Source organism: Lissotriton helveticus, chromosome 11 (genome assembly GCF_964261635.1).
Source record: "Lissotriton helveticus chromosome 11, aLisHel1.1, whole genome shotgun sequence".
NCBI classification, from domain to species: domain Eukaryota; kingdom Metazoa; phylum Chordata; class Amphibia; order Caudata; family Salamandridae; genus Lissotriton; species Lissotriton helveticus.
In genome coordinates, this window is record NC_136072.1 from 977,839,945 (window position 1) to 977,860,921 (window position 20,977).

The 20,977-nt window shown below is 41.6% G+C and overlaps 1 protein-coding gene across 2 annotated transcripts in view; it reads right to left on the reverse strand.

Annotated features, from left to right (window-relative positions):
• The window catches only part of GRK3 (G protein-coupled receptor kinase 3), a 1,268,751-nt gene that overhangs the window by 43,464 nt on the left and 1,204,310 nt on the right, over positions 1–20,977 (reverse strand). For both annotated transcript variants that reach the window (XM_078667331.1, XM_078667330.1), the window contains exons 17-19: positions 20,688–20,783; positions 11,223–11,385; positions 3,451–3,587 (exon numbers count right to left, since the gene is read on the reverse strand). In XM_078667331.1, coding sequence (XP_078523457.1) covers positions 3,451–3,587; positions 11,223–11,385; positions 20,688–20,783 — 396 coding nt within the window. The remainder of the gene's footprint in view (positions 1–3,450; positions 3,588–11,222; positions 11,386–20,687; positions 20,784–20,977) is intronic.

Here is a 20,977-nt window from a genome sequence, read left to right on the forward strand (position 1 = left end):
TCTAGTATGAGTTGTGATTAACATCTTGAGCCATGAAAGCCCAAATCATGGTGAGGTTCTCATGAAGGTATAGCGCTTTGTACAGAAATAAGGTTTCATACAGAAGAGTATAAATGATCTCCTTGCTTCAATATTTAGCCTGTGGGCGTCTATCAATGTCCAAGTTTACAGCTTTAGAGACCAGCTGCGGTACAAGTAAGCCCACATATCAAGTACCCGCACCATCCAGTGCTTCTAGTATATGCTGGAAAGCATTCTTTAAACATTCTGTGAAGGAGCCTGACATAGTGCTGATTTGTTCATAATAAATATGTGCATGTTAAGACTGCTGTTTACAGCGGACACCAAGACAGATTTTAGTAGCACTTAAAACACATATTTCTGGTGCTGGCAGCTCACTTTTGGCAGTTCCTGTTTTTTGTTATGGGTTTTGCTAAACTTTATTGTTCAGGAAGCGTAATCCCTCATCAATCTAAAAAGAAACACATTGGCTAAAGACACACAATGTTTTTTTAGTCTAAAAAAGCACACATTACCATACTACTCCCTGGCGCTGAAGGGAACTCATTTGTGTGTGTATGTGCTCCTTGAGAAAGTGCAGCATGCCATAGTTCATGGTGAAGTCAGTCAATGGCTGAAATGAGTTGAACCACTGCCCCATGATGCATGCTGGAGATGGTGGAAGAACAATATGAATGACACAACCACAGGCTAATGGATGATGTTTCACAGAACACTCATATAAGGAAATATGTATACACATAATTTTAGTAAAACCAAAAGATCTTGGCTAACACAGATCTAAAAAACACCAGCCGGCCTGACGTTGGCTGCTTGACTTTTGCTTTTGAGAAAGAAGGCATGAAAGAAAAAAGCAAGAAAGAAAGACACAATGAAAGAAGGCAATAAATAAATAAATAAATAAATAAACAAGTAGAAAGAAAGGACAAAAAAAGAACGAATAAAAGAAAGAAAAAATTAAGAAAGAAGGAAAAAAGAAAGTTAGTATACTGGCTTCAAATATATATATATATGTGATTATATTCTAAATGAACTGTCTTACTGCAGCATGACGATAACTGCAATTGCATTTTCAGACACTGAGGAATCCATCAGTTTCTCAATTTGACTAAGGATCACAGTATAAAATACTGGATATATTCGATACTAAAACTCAAATTACCCCAAACCTAAATACAATAAAACACGTTTTTCTTCTTGGACAAAGTTTATTAAAAAAATCATTGGAGATATCGAGTTCAGGAAAAACCTGCTCTGCAGAATTGTCTGCTTATAAATTCACATCCTATAACACTGAAGCTTTCGATTTATGTATTAGAATGGAATGGATATAATTACCCTTCACAGTGAGCATAGTAAAAAGAGGGCAACTCAATATAGAACAGTGCCAAGCGGACTCAATCTGGCATGCTGTGACTAGCAGCAGTCAGGTTAAGAAACAAATATACACTTGCAATCATTATTTACATTTTCTGGAACCTCTAACCAGTAAGTTCATATTGCATGAATCAAGTCACTTGGTGTTGGGTATATGCAACAACTGACCAAAAGAAAAAGATAGTTTCAGAGATGGAGTTTATTAAGTCACTCCGTCCTGTTAAATCCATTATAGGCTGTTTTTACTTTGCACATTTTTAACAGTTATTGGTACAAAAAGAGCATAGTGTGTCCAGGAATGTGATAAGAGGTGACGTGAAAGCATCAAAAAGGTGACAAAGAGAGAATATTTACAATGGTTTTTGTAAAAACTGGTCATACACTCCCAGCTCTGAGGGCACTTGGCCACTGGACTTTATAAAATCAATTCAACATCATTGATTTTCAGCTGAAATGAATTCTTAATTGACAAGTTGGAGAATAGTATGTACAAGGAGTGGTCCGGGCGCAAGGTGAAATGGGCGTCGACGTTTCAACCCTTTGGGGGCTCAAGGGTAATTGAAGACCTTGGCCTGCGGGTTTTCTTCGGGACGGGCGGTAGGGTAACCTGGGTACCGAAAGTGTAGCTTCGTCATATATCCGTGTGTTTTCATAAGGGCCAAAGGGGTCACCGGAACATAGTTGCCGTACAGGTGATTGCCGGAGGGCTTGGAGCTTCATCCTAATCCGTAATTGAAGGGCGCAGTGCGATGAATTAGCCGTTCATTCCTCTGTCGGCCACAGTTTAAAGCTATTTGCACTCGGGAACCGGCGTCAATGGATTGTGCGGACCAGGAAGATTCATGCGATATGAACTTACTGGTTAGAGGTTCCAGAAAATGTAAATAATAATTGCAAGTGTATATTTGTTTCATATATGATTGTTAGTCTTGGACCATTGTTTTTGATACCATATAGAACCCAGGTCCTTGACCAGATACTGGGACACCCCATTTTTGATAATGGTCAGGTAAAGAAAGGCCACTTCAAAAGGCGTTAACAACAGCACTGGCAGGAGACAGGAACTGATAAAGTTGGAATGCGTCAGTGGTCACAACAAAGGTGTCCTGTTATAATATAAGGCTCTAAACAAAACACGAAGACAACAATAAATATAAAGTAAAAGCAAAACTTCTGTCACTGAAAGGCACTACCTTGAGTGTGGATGTGCTCCTTGTGAAAGAGCAAAATGCAATCAATCAAAGTAAAGATAACCAGTGGCTTAATTAGTCTGACACATTGCCCCATTCTGCATGCTGTAGTGGGCAGAAGTAAAATGTGAATGACACAACAGACTAATGGATGAGAAGTAGCAAAAAGCCCCTCTAAGTAAGTATACGCTCATATAATTTTAGCGATACGAAAAGGTTTTGGCTAAGGTTAGACCTAAAAATAAATCGGTTCAATATTGCTCCAAATCAATGTGTTAGTTGAAGTCTATGCATTTTAATTATTATGAAGCATTCCAAGGCAGCATCAGGTTTAGCCCCTCTTGAGAGCTTTAATGAAAGCAAAAAGTTGTGATATCTGGAGATTACTGCAGTGAAAACAGAGGTGTCCTAACCCTTTAATAGAATGTAGATTACATCAGTGAAAAGTTATCAGTATACCCCTCATTTCACCTGAGGACGAGGGCTAATGTGGTAATGCTGTGCATGTTCCCCATTCTGAGATTTTTTGAAAGTTATACCCGGATAAAATGTGTGCTCGGCAAAAAACTTTCGATCTGATAGCTATTGCAAACTTGCAATTCCAATTCGGCGCAAACAACTGCTCTCGAATCTGAATTGCCACAGTACTAGACACGAGGCCTTCAATTGTACTTAATTTATTTACATCAGAGTTCGGACCGGTGTTGACCTTGTCAAACTTGCTCCTGTTGGTGACAGACACATCTCTGCAACAGGTGCTAAACGTGAGGTGATGTCCTTATTCCAAATGTCTGATAGTTAAATGTACCAATACGCTGTCTTGTCGGCTGCCATGAAAGTGTATTTGTGAAATACAACTCACCCGAGATTCTCCTTCGCCCCTCCATTCCAGTCGGTTTGGAAAAAGGTAAAAATAACGACGTTGCCACTGAGTCAAGAAAGGGTTTCCCAATTTAAGCATATATCCATGCATGATGCAGTCCTTCCCGAAGGCATAATCTGAATGGAAATAAACACTGAATATGAAAGAATAATAGAAAAAAGCAGATTTTGAAAGGTAATTTCAACAAATGCCTGAGTTCCATAACCATATAAATACATTTGAAGTATATACCGTAAAAATTAATATATCGAGTAGTCCGGGCTTAGTGAACCATTACATACATATTTTGCTGATTTAGAGTATACCAGTTTTTTGTGGACGAACATAAGTAGGATCTCCCTGCTTGGATATTTCTCTTGGTGGAAGGAAGTTGCATTTATAATGGGGGTGTCAGAATGATTTTAATCACTTGCTTTTCTTTCAAGGGAAACATTTAACTAGTTTGTATCGTATTAGCATGCTTAAGCCACTCCCCAATGTTCATAGTTAAAAAGTACATTACAACAGCCAGGAAGACAATATTCATACATTTTCTTTGGAAGCCAGGTAAAATTGGGTTGTTTATCATAAACCAGACTCAATAGAGCTGACTAAGCGGACAGGGTAAGACAGAGGGAAGAGGAGCTCATGAATCGATCAAGGAAGGAGGCGGAAAAAACGGTAGGTCTACAAGTATGTTGAGACGAGAAGTATCAGAGATTGTCATGTGTTCCATACACGGCCTATTGTAGTTTTCCTTATGTTAGCCTAACTGTGCTCAACACAGGCCGCTTTAGCTTTGCACACATTATTGCCTAAACATGTTTGCTTTTGTGCCACATTATACTTTCACACAGAACCTGCAGTTGTTTTCTCATTCTGTTCTTTCCTGGGATTTAGTCTGAACAGCAGACAAGGTCAAACAACAATGTCCCTTGTTATTTTGTTCTGGTCAGGCACTCACACCTAGACACAACACAGAACGGCAGCTGTTGTTTATGAACATGTGAACCTTGTCTTATAGGTATGCACAGCAATGTAACACAGAGAGACTGATATTTCCTGGGAGAAGATCAGAGCTGTATCTGAGATGTAGAACATTCACCTGTGTATGCTAAGTTATGGGGTTCGCTGCTAAACCCAGAGATTTTGCTGCATAATCAGTTTGCTTCTGTAAAAGGGGAGGGGTTATGCTATTCTGCCTTATAATAGGGCAGGGCTTTTCATAATATAAGGCTTATTGACAATGCTGATGGTATTTTTTGATAGGTATTCTGTTTGTGGCACATATACTGCATTTCAGAACTTGATAGTTTTGGTAAACATTTAAAACTTCCTTCGTGTCTCTTTCATATCTCATGAGTGTGTGAGCGAAAGGGAGTGTCCTGTAACCACGATCCCTGAGAGGGTCAGGAGTGTTGTGTTCTAGGGTTTCCATTCACGTGTCTCTCTGGTTATGAGTAGGAGGGCAAGTGAGACCTTATAGCTACTCGGACTCGGTTCATGGTACTGAGATTGTATGGCACCTCAGTATCTAACTACTGAGGGTCTAAGGTCCCAAGCATAGTTCTGTTTGTGAGCATAATCCCTGCAACAAGATGCCCTTTGCAATTAGGAAATTGCAAGAAGGAAACTGAAGCAAAGAATGAGTTTATGAAAATAAGAAAATAGATGTGAATAAAGAGTATCTGTTTTATGAATGGATGAATGCGTGGGAGTAAGTGAATAGAGGATGTGGGCAAAGGCTGGATGGATGAAAGAAAGTTGTAACTTTTCTGTAGGAGAGAAGAATTGCACTGCAGATGTAATTTTGTGCACTTATTGTTTATAAGGAAGTTGTGCACCACTGATCCCATGTTATATTTGTACAGCAAGTAAACATGCACGGCTGATGATCATGCTGTGCATGTTCTGTTTGCAAGGGAAATTGCACCCTGGCACCCATATGGTGTTTGTAATGGGATCTTTTTGAGCCCACTCATAATGACCCCCGTATATACCATCAGGTCTGTTGTGATAATGCCTATACGCATGTCAAATGTAAAATAACTCCTTTCAAAAGACACACATATAGAGTTCAGGGTTGACACTAGTTGATGGTCTCTATTGAATAGGCAGAAACATGGCATATCTGTTCACCCTGTTTGCGCAGCTAATTCCTGAGACTGGCCTTTAGAATGCCAATTCTCAAAATTATACTTTGAAAACCACATGATTTGATAAGGAACTGTCTCACTACCATAATGTGGCTGATGAGGGGGAGCAATTACTCAAAAAATGCTTGGAATGACTTATGTCCAGCTCAATGTTATCATACAATTTCTAAAATGTATAGCATCAATTTATAAATCAGTATGAGAACATGTGCATTCCACACCAACTTCTTTTGTGCACTAATGGAAGGTGTGCATTTCCACCTCAGGGCCCTCAAACATGGTAAAGAAGTGCTATATTTTGCTTCAGGGCAAATCATCAATCAACCTGGAACACATTTATGCCAAACTTCTTAAGATTTTCATTCTAATCTAGATCCCTTTTTGTTCTCTTTAATTTGCACAATGAATACAACTTTGTGAATGTTTTTGTTTTATCCCCTTTTTTAATAAACTGTAGTTTGTGCTGAATTAAAGTATTTTAATATTACTTTATGATCTATTACTAATACCAAATGTATTTCATCATTTTGTTAAACTAACTTATTTGAGCAAACTATGGGTAATGTAAAGGCTAACGTATGGACACCACAGCATTACAGAAATACAGTTCAATCTGAGTCAACCAACCCTGTTAAATAAATTGTGTTAAATCATATTAATATGTTATCATCTGTAAAAACAATCTCAAGGTTAAACATTTTCGACACTGTGGTGTGGTGCCCTGATACTGCAATGCCTCATTTGTATCACAGTTGATGAGTCAGGTGCCTATACATTAAAGTATCATAACAGAAGTATGTTAAAGAAAATATTTTGACTTGGGCATCAATGGTAACATTAGAAACATAATTGTTGTTCCATGAACAGCAGCAGTGTATTAAGTTTAATGTAACAATGACCATTGTGATAGAAAAAGTTAGAAGAGGACATACGTTACATAAAGTAGGTTGTATAAAGCATTGTACACCTTAACGAGATCAGAAGAAATACAAGTTTTAACATTTTGCAGAATGTACCATTACATGAATTATTACTCTCAATGATTATTTGTGTTCAACAACTTTTTAAAGAACAAGTGTGTAGAACAATTTCCTAACAAGGAATTCAACTGCATTTCACACCAATTTCTTCACTCCACACTCATCTTTGTGACTTATTATGTTGTTATCAACCAGAGCCTCATAAGGGTAAGGTGATAAAAACACTTAAAAGGAGGAAGTCCCAGGTATATTGTTGGCGCTATCTTGATTGTGGGTCAACCTTGGATCGCGAAGTGAGCCAAAATACGATGATGGATTTAACACAGATCTGTGACTGGGGGTGAATGTCTGAAAAGTTTCAGCACTCCATCCATCTTCTTCTTGTGCTTGCTTTGTTTGCCCTGAGTTGGCAGGGAATGCCCTGACCTGGGTCCCTTGCCACTGGATTCAAGCTTGCCTGACTGATAAGGGGTGTTACCCCAAAACATGTCCCAGGATCCTTGTTTCCAGTTCAGGGAAGACCTGGCTTGGCAGTTTGGGCTGGACTGTTCCCATGAGGCACAGGGTCAAGACTGAATTGCATATAGATGGGTCTGAACTTAGGTGGCGAAGTGAGCAAAAGAACGATGATGGATTCAACCCAGATCTGTGACTGTTGGTGTGTGTCTGAATCATTTCAGTGCTCCGTCCATCATTTCCTGCACCTGGTAGTAACTTTACACTTTTTGACTTTCACCATTTCTGAGTGTAAAATTATTCCCATGTGTAGTCTTATATGTCTCCATCCCCACGTGGTGCCTCCTGAACCAGGATTTACGCATGTAAAATTACTACTCACAATTTTTCACATGTAGGAGGAGACCTCAGCCATGTTGGCGGAGGTTTCCCTATGGAAAGTAGAGGAACATTTTAAAATGTTTATCAAACTGTAAACACAAGTAATACAGATATTGCAATGTTAAATATTCATGTAAAAATATTTAAAATATTTAAAAACTATAACTAATAAAATAAAATGTTACCAAACATTGACTTAAGTGAGCATTAATTAATTAAACTAAATTGAATATATATTTCTTAAAGAAGAACTCTTAAAAAAAATCCTCCCTTCAGTTTTTATTTTTATTTAAAATGTAATAAAATGTGTTACAGCTAGCAACCTAGGTGTGGTCTTCCCTTAAACCTTTTGCCTTTACCCCTCCTGTTTTCTGAATTTGTTTTTGTTGACTTTAGGACTCTGTGCAATTTACCACTGCAAACCAGTGCTCAAGCGCTTGTGCTCTCTACTTTAAACATGGTGAAATTAGCAAGCACCCAATTGGCACATTTTATCTGCTTGTAAGTCTCTAGTAAAGTGGCACTACATGTATCCAGGGTCAGTAAATTAAATACTATTGGTGGGCCTTTAACACTCATTGTGCCACCAACTAAAGTGGCACATTAAAACATGTATCAGGCCTTCCATTGCAGTCTGCAGAGCAGTTTAAAACTGCCAATTAAATCTGGAAAATCTTGCTTATTAGTACATTTACGTTACCGCCAGGTTAGGCCCTAAACAGCCCACAGGGTAGGGTACATTATATTTTTGAAGTAGAACATGTTTTTCTAAAGTTTTATAAGTCTTGAAAGTGAACAACTCCTAAAATTGTTTTTCACTATGGTAAGGCCGATCTCTCCAATAGAATAACATTGGTTTACCTTATTACATTGAATAAGTACACATTTTTAAGTGGGAGCAGATAAGTATAACAAGTTGACATTTTCCTGCCAAAACATTTCTGAGACTTACTAAGAGTTTTCTGCTGCCTAGGCCTGTTAATGGGTCTCCATTAAGAAAACATATTAGGACAAGATGGACAACGAAAGAGGAATAGGTGTGGACAGGATGGGACATTCTGCCAGGATGGCTTAGGGCAGAGCTATTACCTGCCCCCTTACATTTCAAAGGGCTGACTCCATCCAACACACACAAAGAAACCTAACACTAGTTTTTTGTCACCCCAGACTTCTTAGAACCTTGGCATTGGAAGGAAATAACTTTCTACAACTAGATATGGGGGTAGCCTAGAAGATTCCCCCACTTCAGAGGCTGACACCAGTGATAAATACTGGGCCTCCCGAGCCACTCATCAATATACTTCTGGACCTCTGGACACTACAGAAGAAGGACTGCCTGGTTCCCCAGATGACTGCCCTGAAGCTTGGGACATACTAGAGGACTACACTGCTACTACCAGAGAGCTGCCCAGCAGTGTGAGGCCTGTCTTTCCTTCTGAGAATGAAGACAGGACCTGCTCCCTTCATCCCAGGCTAACCTGAGTGACTCCAAGGGTCAGATTGCTGACATCCTGTTCTGAGCTACAGGGACACATTAAGCCCAGGGGCCTCCCTACAACTGCCCAGTTGCCCTGACGCAATTGGACTAAGTCCTGCTGGCCTTTGCTGGAGTGAGTCACAGATCCTCTAGAAGTGCATCCCAAGGTCTTGGATTCTTGGCTGGAATCAGAGTGCACTCCTCTTCCAGAAAAGTAGAAATCCAGAAATGTTGGCTTTCTCCACCGCAAACTGGACACTTCCTGCTTGCCTTTGAAAAGGTAATGTTTTCAGTGGGACTAATTTTCTAAATTGGTTTGGGAATTTTCTTGTGTTGTGTTTTCACTTCATTATTGTTTGTGTGTTGCATAAATACTTTGCACAGTGCCTCTAAGTGAAACCTGACTTCTTTTGTGCCAAGCTACCCGAGAATTATTCACAGGTTAATTTAGTGAGCATTGCGGTTTAGTTTGGCAAGGTTTGTTTGGTTGTTGCTTCAGTAGAGTTCCCATCCCCTCAACCAATGCCCCAATTTGTTACAAATGTATCAACGGTTAGGTATAGAATAAATTAAACATATTTACATTTTTTATCAAAAGTTAAAACTTTAATTTAATGTTAATATTAAAATATGTTGATTATTAAACTAAGTTATTCACAAATAAAAAATGATGAAACATGAAACAAAAGCTATAGATTTATTTAAAAAGTTGAAATCATTTTATTTAACATTAATTTTTATGGGGTGCTATTTTACATCTCTGTGTCATTTTCTACAGGAGTGTGTTGCAGTACCTGTGATGTTGGCCTTTTTGACACTGTTACAGTAACTTAAGTACTACAGTTTGCAAAAAGCAATGGAATTTCTATTTTGTGGGTGGGGGTGTTTATTTGCAGGTCCCTCCCTAAACCCCACTAATTTAATGGTAAATATTGCCTATTGTACAGCCATGTCCCCTGTCCTTCTCACAGTCACTCCTAACACATAGACCGCATGTGGCAGAAACCTTTGCACAAAATAGTTAGGATTGCAAGAAAGGTTTGATAATAGCCTGTTGTAGTACGTGAGTAATGGTACTGTAGTACTACAAATTGCAGTTTGTGAACAGGCTCCTTAATGCCTGTCTTGTGTGCAAGAAACCTGTTTTGGTGGTTTTATTCTCTCATGTTTATTATTAATTTGCATTTAAATACCTGATGTTGATTCTGGATGCGACAAGATTAGTCATCTTTTATCTAATAAAAATTGTCTACTTGGGTTTGAATGCGCCCCGTGTTAGCAGTTCAATTTTAAAGAGAACTAAGCGAGTCTTTTTTCTGTTGGAAAAGGCCACGGCTGCCACAAAGCCTTGCCTATCATCAGGAAAGTAAGTTCTTTTGTGGGAACGGAGTTACCTATTTGGGCTTCTAATTCAGTGATTTGTGACATCGAGATATGCCGTTGGTGGGAACCTAAAATAGTGACACTACAGGAGCTTAAGGCAGCTCTTTTATCTAGCTCTTTGTCTAGCAGTTTCATCTAAATATGTCTCCCCAAGGTAAATGACAGAATGAAAAACAGAGAACTTCAAAATGAGCTATAATGGGCTAAACTTTGCCATTACTTTGAATACTACTTCTATTTGCACCATCCATGTATTTTTTCAAGCTTCAAAGTGAGCACAAAGGGGAGAGTTATCTGGATGTTCACGCCATGATGGAACTGCAGATTTGATGCTTGTTCAATACATCAGTTCTTGGATTGGCCTTGACATTCAGTGAGGTTCTGAGAATTCTTATTAACCAGAATCATGGCTTTTCTTCGTGAAGATCAGCATGTTCCATAAATTGGCAGTTTACATTATTTAAAGGGAATTATGTATTGTTTCTGATAATCTCAGGTACTTTGTAGTATACTACGTATGGGTATGTATTAGTGAGGATACTGACATCACCTTTTGTTTGTTTCATGCACCGTCCTACATGGCCTGGGTATGCCCAGACATGGGTCCCATGCTCACTGTGTCACTGGAACCAAGCTGTACCCGGCTGCTGAGCCCATCACTAGGGCCAAACTGGTCGCGGGTTGCAGGGAGGACGTGGCCTAGCATGTGTCTGGGACTAAACTGAGGTGAAATGGTGAGCAATAGAATGATGGGTTGGGATGCTACCCAATGTGATTGCCAGTGGATAGACAAATTGCTAACATTCCTCCTATCACCTTTTGTGTGTTTCTTGAGATTACATCCATAATCCTAACATTGAAAAAACATCCCTGTGTGCTTTTATCTCATTTTCTCTTGTAAATGTGTATATACATCAATGTGAGTTGTCATAACCTTACCTTCTTCATGACCAAGTTGCTTGTTTTTAGCTCGCTTTCTAGACTCCACCTTGTCTGTGTCTCCATTAACTGCCTCATAAACAGTTTCTGCTACTTCTTGTTGCCACCGCTCAGATATAACAAGTGGGAAGTTCTTGTAGAGTTCTTGATCACTGTCAAGAAGCTAGTGGGAAACAATTAAAGAAAAGTTGTTTAAATCTCATTTGTTCTTCATCTTCCAACAAAAGTAATGTTCCTATGGATAAGATTGACTTTTTTCTGAAGGCACTACTTTAGTACAAACAAGACATGGCAGCAAAAGTGTAGCACTCCGTTCTTTTGTTAGGATCATATTTATCACCTAAGGGCCTAATTTAGGATGGTCAAAGAAAATCGTCTGATTTCTGGAGGAAATGCTAAAACTAGAGTAGAACTAGAGTAGAACACATTAATGGAACATTCTATCAGTTGATTCAGCCTTCGATTCCTCCAGCAATCAGTATTCATTCTGCTACCATAGAATTCTAATTCTGACTGCAGATATACAGACAGCAAAATTATTACACAGATCCACTTTCAACTACAGTTGAATCTACAATTACAGTGAGATTGGGACTTAGGTCTTAATTTACAATTTGGCAGATTAAATACTCTGTAACAAATATGGTGGATGTTTCTACACTCTTAACTAGATATTCATTCTTAATTGTGGGTGGCATTGTTTTTTATCAAAACTCAATGAACTTGTAGTTACGGTTTATAAACTTGAGTTGCAGGTTGGTCACATATTATTACTTTTTAGCAGTCTGCACATGTGGTTGTGCTTCAAATCTTTTTAAGAAATAGTGAAGTTCAATAAATTATGTTTTAGGGACCTACATGAACAGGCTGTGACAGGGAGGACATTTTACACAGAAGAGTACTGGTTGAAGCCAATCCCAAACTATTTGAGCATTAGAAATCAGAATTAAGCATGAATTTACTATGACTCGGTTTCATATAGATGTTAATTTCATATCTAGATTCATAATGTCCATTTCACATTGAGAAAGACTGCCTAGAGTATTTTTCAATTTTTTAAAAATGAATTAGTTTAGGCTTCTGGTTAATATTTGAACTTGGAAAGGCAAGTTACTTACATTCGGTGATGCTCTTACTAGTGGATATTCTACCTAACTACATTCTCCTCACCTTTAGAATATTCATAAGGTGCTGAATTGAATCTGGCATTTTTCATAGCATTGCTCCTGGGCACTACAAGGTGGCGCCATATGACTCAGTGTTGTGATGGAGAAAAGCTGTATATAAGCGCCAGCCCTGTGTGCCCACATCAGTTCCTTTCATTCTGGTCTTTCAAATGTGTATCTGGAGCTCTGTTCCCTTTTTTGTTGGTTGATTAATTATTTCAAGTTTTTTTTCCAGTTTGCAAGGGATCTATGTGCCCACTGAAGACTACCGGATTCAAGCCATGCTGTGACTTTAGTAAACAGACATCAGCGACGGACCTGCAAGTGATCTGCCTCTAGTGTTTGGGCTAAAGGAATGACTCCAAGATAGACCTTGTGCAACTACCAGGGAAATCTGATAGTCCTGAGCACAGGATCAAATTTCCAGAGATTCTTGACAAAGAAGATGCAACCCTCTGCTTGCTGATCAGCCATATTTCCAACAGATTGATGTACAGTATCTGTTTTCTGATCATCAATTCCTCCAGATGTGCTCCCCATCCTAGGGTGGAGGCACCATGATGACAGGTGTTACCATTGGTGATAGGTGAAAGGACTTTCCTTGGGACATATTTCCTTCCACACTTCACCATCATAGGTTTGCCGCAGTGTCACTGGAGGCTTTGAAATAGCTTTTGAGATCTCCACCATGTTGAAATCACTGCCTGCTGAGGTACTATTAGAAGTCCTTCTTGCCAGCATGCATGGGTGATAAACAAAATCCTGGAGGCTAGCAGACCGAGGTGTAAGATGGTCAGGACTGGAATGATCGATCCATACTGAAACATCGTAATCATAGCGTGAAAGTCTCAAACTCTTGAGGACGAGGGAAGGCTTGACTCATGTGCTGTCCAGTACTGCCCTCTGAACAGGATATATTGAAAGGGCACCAGGAGAGGCCTTCTTAGATGGGCCACAACAACTGTCATCACCTTTATGAAGACTAGGGGTGGGATAAGCTTGCAGAAATTGTCTCCAAAACAGCCTATAGGTGAAAACTGGTACATCACGCTGCTCACGCTGTGATTTAGCACTGGTAGTGCATTCCACGCTGAAAAATCACTTGGAGCGGCACCATACAGTGCACCACAGGATGGAGCTACTCAAGCTGATTATTCTGCCGCTCAAGTAGATTTTCTACTTGTTCGGCAGCCTTCTGACCGTATACAATCACGACCACCCACGGTAGATAAATCTTGCGGATGTCCTCCTAGCAACCGGGTATCACGCAAGCCGATGTGGATCTCACTCGGGCTCACCAACTTACTGTTCTAGAACCTCCCACAAGAAAAACCTCTGTCACACGGCGATTGGTGGAATTTCCCCGAAGGTCTGTGTTACAAAAGTAATGCAGAGTCGACGAATTTGGCCAATTCTACAGGCAGAACTGGAATATTCTGCCCACCCCTAGTAAAGACTTGAGGAGCAGAAGTGAAGCAAAATGGAAGGACTACAAACTGGTAGTATTCAGAACCCACCGTAAGGTGAAAATACTTCTTATATGACCACTGGATGTGGATATAAGTCGACGGACACCATCCAATCTTCTGCTTCCAGTGCCAGCAGTTCCTGAGCTAGGGGCAGCATCTTTAACATTTCCTTTTCGGGGAACCAGCCAGAAGCCTGAGGTTGAGGATCAGAGGAAGTACCGCTGTTCTTTTTGGGGACCATAACATACTGGGAGTAGCACCCCAGGCCCTATTCCTGCTTTAGAAGAAATTCAACTACATGCTTTTAGAGCAAGGAAAAATCTTCCTGTTGTAGGTCATGCAGGTGGTTTGGAAGGAGAACATCAGTTTCGGGAAAATTGGGAGGAGGGTTTTGCTGGAGAGACAGGGCACCTCCTTTCCAGAATCTGAGTGATCCAAAGGTCTCATGTAATGGCCCTCCATGTTTGTGGAAAGGAAAATATCCTTACTCAAACAGGATGCTTGTCTTCCGAAAAGTGGAAACAAGGTCTGCGTTCCTGCATTGACAGAGAAAAATAGAAAAAGAGGGTGTGGGAGGGAAAGGGGGGAAACAGGTCCATCATTTGCCTCCATCTCTGTACTACTTATACAGGGGCTTTGCCTGAAGCCACTGACCTCAAAATAAAAACCTTTAGAAAAGTATCAATATTTTCAAAATGGCTGATTAAACTGGTAGTGGCCTTACTGTCTTTAAACCTCTACAAGGCTGAAATGGATTTGCCTCAAAGAGGAGGGAGCCACCAAAGGGAAGGTACATCAGTGTTGTCTGGACATTCTGATAGAATCTAGTGCTGCACAACCATGCATGGTAGCGAAGGGAGATAGATGCCACCATGGCCTTTGCAACTGAGTCTGCTGTGCTCAGGCTAGACTGTATGTCTCACTTGTCAGCAGCTTTACCACCCCTCCCTTATTCTATAAAGTAAGCCTATATATTATCCAACAGATTAGGGATTATTTCTATACTGTGTCCCAAAGAGCATGCACATATCTGATTGATGATTATGTTGTGAGAAATAGTCACGGATGCTTATGTGTAGAATTTAACTAACTAATATTTTGCAGATCTTGGGACCTCGTGGCCACTGTAGTGTGCCTAGAAGTTAAAGCACCAATTATGCCTTGGTACTAAAATGTGAGATAACAAACACATCTTGTGTTCTTCCTGCAAGGAAAAACAAGCACCTTGGGGGTTAGCGGTCTAGTCTTTGCGAGTGCCCTTAGGCAAAGACTATTTAGGAGACCATCCGGCCAGTGCGCCGATCAGAATCAGAACGACTTGCTGCTGTTACTTTGGAATTCCTTACTGTTCTTTTACATTGTTGGAGGCTAGCTCCTTTTTAAATTGTGTTTATTGCAACTTTGGTCAAAATCGTAAGACTGTTCTAATAATCGAATTTCTGTTCTAATATTACCTAGTGACCCCACACTCCCCCATCTTTCGCACTGCTTGCACCATAATTTGGAATTTAAGCACATCTCACCATTTCGGTGATTCCATCGCCGCCTCACGCCCGTCCGCCATCTTGGGTGCGGGCTAGAGACGCTGACACCACATTTTGGGGGTTAGCGGTCTAGTCTTTGCGAGTGCCCTCAGCCATATACTATTTAAATCCACCAGTATGCAAGCGCGCAGCGATCACGTGCAGCGATCGCGTGCAGCGGCGCGCCTGAGGAGCGCCAGAGGAAAGCCCGTCTGTGCCCGTCCGGGCCAGGACAGGCCCAGGGGCCAAAAACTCTGATCAAACCCGCACTTATTCGCCGGACGCCCTCTGGGCCCTAAAGACAGATTCCATTGGGTTAGATGAGGTAACGCTGGCCAAATTACAAGCTGAGGCACTGGTGCAGACAATAGATGTATGCTCCCGGATTAACCCTACAATCATTTCCCGGCAGTCACATGGCCTAAAAATAGCGACACTTAACACGCGTTCATTGCAAAAGCATCATTTAGAGGTCTTTTCCCTATTGGTTGATGGTGATATTGACATTCTTGCCCTCTCAGAGACATGGCTCGGCACAGCATCAACGCCAGACATTCTGGCTGCCCTACCTCCTGAGTATGACGCGCTGTGGCATAATCGCCCTAATGACTGTAGAGGGGGGGTGTGGCCTTTTTGTTTAAAAAAAGTCTTGCAGTAAAACAGATCACAGCAGAAAACTGTGCCTGCGCGGAGCTGCTAGGGATTAAAATCTCACTTAAATCCTCATGCATTGCGATGCTGGTAGTATACCGCCCGCCGCAGAGCTCACCGGATTTCAATGATATCTTTCTTGAGCTTCTTGGACTTGGTGTCCAGATACAAGTCCCTTTTCGTGGTAGGTGATTTTAACTACCACTGGGACAAGGTACCCAGAGACCCTAATGAGACAGAGTTTGAAGCTAATCTCTCGGCGCTCAACCTACAACAGCTAGTGGTGGGCCCCACTCATGTGAAGGGCCACACATTGGACCTTGTCTGGTCCTCTCTGCCTAAGACAGAAATAATTGAGGTCAGTCCTTGCATTTGGTCGGACCACTTTATGATAAAGTGCTGGGTTCCGGGTGACCCCGTACTGGCTGTTACAAATCAGTCGCGGAGGAAAGCTCGGTCCTGGAATAAGATTGAGGCGGACTCTCTAATTGCGGCCCTGCTCTCTTCGCCCCCCCCCCTATAATGAGCGGTATTAATTTGGATCAGGATGCTACGGTGCTAAAAACCTGGATGCTCGCCGCTCTAGATAAACTAGCCCCTGAGCGGATGGAGAGGACTAGATCTAAAGGGAAGGGTGCACCATGGTTTGATACCTCACTGAAAGAGAAGAAGCAAGCCCTCCGCAAGGCAGAGAGAAGGTGGAGACTTAATTACTGTCAAGTAGAGGCTGAAACCTTTAAAACTCTACTCTCAAAATATAAGGCAGACATCTTGGAGAGAAAGTCAGCTTTCTATGAGGGAAGAATTAGGGAGGCGACTAACATACAGCGAGAGACCTTTGTGATATTAAGGGAACTCACGCAGCGGGTTGGGAACAAGTCTATGAGTGATCAACCAGACTGTGACTCTTTCCAAAGTTTCTTTCTTCAGAAAGTACAGGACATCATTACTGATATCAATGCACTGCCAGTCACAACTATGCTGCCCTGTCTGGTGGCTCAGGTGCCGTCGAGGTCTATGAACAGTTTTCCTCCCATCAACGACAAGCGCTTAGCGGAACTTGTTGGACAAATCAAATCAGGTTCTAACACAGATCCATGCCCCCCAAGAATCTTTAAAATGGCCTTGCCAGGCATCCAACCCCAGGTGCTGAGTCTATTGAACAACTCACTGGAAGCAGGCTATCTCCCAACTCAGATGAAGGAAGCTAGGGTCTCCCCACTTCTAAAGAAAGCAAGAACGGACACGAAGGCTTTAAAAAACTATAGGCCTATCTCGCAGCTACCATTCCTGAGTAAGATCCTAGAAAAACACGTCCTAGGCACATTAGCCGGTCATCTGGAGGAACACCATCTCCTTCATGGCAGGCAGGCTGGGTTTCGGCCCCAACATAGCACACAACTAGTCATGGCCTCGGTCGCCGACAAGCTGAGAGTCAGGGCAGACAATAAACAGCCATGCGCCCTGATTCTTTTAGACTTGTCGGCGGCTTTTGATACGGTCAGCCATACCATCTTGCTGGACCGTATCGCGAAGTTGGGGATCACAGGCCAGGTGCTTAAGTGGCTGGAATCCTTCCTGTCAGGACGAAGTCAGAGAGTGCAGGTGGGAGACCAGTTGTCTGAGTTTAGTGATGTGACATGGGGTGTGCCCCAGGGGTCGGCACTATCCCCCCTGCTCTTTAATTTTTATTTACAACCGCTGGTGGAGGAACTTATGCGTAGGAATTGCGAAATCTTCAATTACGCAGACGATACCCAGCTATTGGTTCAGCTGGAAGACACCAAAGAGGCCCAGGAATCAGTGAGGGACCTGCTCAGTTTCACGGTCAACTGGATGACTAACAATCTGTTGAAAGTGAATGCTGATAAAACGGAGGTGCTGGTGATCAGCAACCGAGGGAACCCCTGGGGTGACCTGTATTGGCCCCCAGAGCTAGGAACTACTCCCTCTCCTGGGATGGTGGTAAAAAGACTGGGTCTGAGGATCGATGCAGACCTCTCGATGGCCCCTTAAGTTTTAGCTGTGGTTCGCTCGTGCACAGGTGTGTTGAGGCAATTACGAGAGTTAGTCCCCATCCTATCAGCCTCCACCCTGCAATCGATCGTATCTGCCACAGTTATTTCAAGACTTGACTATGGCAATGCCTTATACCTCGGCTTGCCACAGAAGCTGTTGAGGAAGCTGCAGGTGGTACAGAACGACGCAGCAAGGCTGATCTTCTCCCTGCCTAGAAATTCGCATGCAACCCCCCTGCTCCAGAAGCTGCAGTGGCTACCGGTAAAATTCAGAGTTCAGTTTAAGTGTCTCTGTGTGGCCCATAAGGCACTCTTTGGGAAAGCCCCAGAGTACATTAAGCAACGTCTGAAGAGATATGTTCCTGGTAGATTTCTGCGCTCCGGAAAAACTTTCAATCTGATCCAACCCAGGTTTAAGTTAAAAACCAGAGGAGGCAGGGCCCTGTCTGTGCTTCTCCCGCAATTGTGGAATGAGCTCCCGGCCACTCTGAAGGAAGAATCACAGCTACTACCCTTCAGAAAAAACCTGAAAACCCACCTATTCAGAAAGGCAATGACTCCAGCTTAATTGGGGGGATAGCTGAGGGTTTGGGGTAACAGTTTGTTATGTTATTCTGTTAATCGCTTAGAGACCGGCGGTGATAGGCGCTATATAAACAATTTGTAACATAACATTTGTAACAAGAACTAAAATCTCACACTGGTGATTGCCTCAACTGAAGCCAAAGAGCCTCAAAAGGTTGGCACTATGACGAGGCAGCATACCACATTCAGTGATTTTCATAGATGTAAGCTAGGGCATCCCTACAACCAAAGTGGGATCTTCTCTTGGTATAGGTGGCAGCTTTTGTGTTTGAGCCCAATGAAGAACCACCAGCAAGAACCTGCGTGCTCACTAGAAGCAGTGGCACAGATTAGGTCCCACCACCTTCAACGGATCATTTACCTCCACATCATATGCAAGTCTGGAAACATCAACGGTGTTGGCAGAGCTGAGGTTGAGTTATGGTCCATGGTCCTTAGAGGCTGTTCAGGATCCCACATCACCAAGAGCAGTGTAGCCCCTGTCCACAGTCGATACAATAGGGCCATCTAGCCAGGACTAAGAGACTAATGTACAATGAAAGGGAACAGTATTCCAGGAAACACTGTGGCTTTGGTGACAATTATGTGCTAGCACTAACCATGCCATATTTCCTCTGGAAGGTGTAACCCAAAGGAGGGAACCAGAAGTTTGATACCAACCATTTTCCCAGGAGGAGAGTGGGCTCTGCCTAGCTTGCATTGGGGATATTGAACACTACCCCAACATGAGGAATAGCATTCTGATATTTTAATACACATTACTGCATCATATAACTGAAGTAGGGGAGAGGAAATGGCCTAGGGCGGTCGACCTCAAATCTGGGGAACCGGGTTTGAGTCTCGGCAAGGGCGCGTAACATCCTGTGATTCCGGGCAAATCACTTAATCTCCCCATGCCTAACAAAAATGAATGTGTCCTCATGTAATGCAACTGGTACGCGTGTAAAGCGCTCTGATACTTGATACCTTCAGATCAAGTTTGTGCTATATAAAGCTCCGTAAAAAATAAATAAAGTTTGGTGAGTTGTCTCTTTCAGTAAAAGTACTGACTGGACATTGATTTATGAATTGATAATAAATATTTCATTGAGATTCTAAATTTCTACACCCCCACAACCACCACCCCTAAGTAAACCTTGGACTACTCAAATTCACAACCTTGATGGTTAAGTGTAGAGGGTTGCACTTGGCTCTCAGTTTCTAGGCTTAAAAGTAAGAAAAAAGCCCCAGGACATTAGTGTTAAAAGGGTCTTTTTTATCTGTGCCTAGCTCCTGAACTCCCAAAAGAGATACCAATGTGAATTTATTCAAATTATCGCCCTGACTGATAAACCATCAGCTGCCAGGGAAACACCATTCACGTTATTCCTCTGGTGTGTACATTTTTACAGTTGTAGTGAATTCACACTTTTTTAATGCTCACGAATTTACTTTATATTGTCTTCAAGAGGTGTGATTGCAAAGACCCCTATGTTACACGCAAGGGAAGTACATTTGAAATAGGGCAGGCAGTTTTTATAAATGCGCAAGACTACGACTGCAGAAGACTGCCTAGTTTGCATTTTGCATCCTGTCTTGGTATACATGATTTTAGCATCATAGGACCTCGGAGAGTGTTGCAGCAGACAGGAACGAGGTACAACCAATGCCACGCGACAAAAGAGTTTTAAGATTTCCACTTTGCAAAACTATAACTCAAATGGCAGTGCATTTGTTAGCTATTGTGGTAACTTTAAAGTTAACATACACTAACCTATTCTTTTTTAACAACATTTAAGGCATTTTAATAAAAAATTCTGGGTACTGGTAGCAGGTGATAATACCTCATGGTTCATTGCTTAAAAAAGCTGACAATTGCAAGCTAATGGTTTTATATCATGTAAGAAACATGCAAATCTAGCCATCAATTCAGCGATAAATCTGTGTTTCAGGTACTACAGAGAACCTTCTGAATTTTTCTAAATACACCTTTAAGTCTGTATGTAAAGAACACTATGAGGGGGGCTACAAAATTACATTTAAGGGACTGAATGTGTCGAAGTAAAGTCAGTACCTTAATGCCTTTGGTGTCCTCTTCATCGAATGAACCAATATCAAAGGCATCGGCTGCGTTGACTTCTCCCCGTGGCGGAATCAATGGCGGAGGATACTGAAAAACCAAAAGCCACCAAATTGATTAAATTGATCATTACAGAAGTGGTCATCTTCATTTACTAAAATTGTAGTTTACTTACTTGCCAGATATTCACGAGCACTCCAGCAGCACATATTTCACTCACTACTTATGTAATAGGTCTCTAGTAAAAAAAGGCCGTCCTTCAAACAGCGCACATAAATATAAAG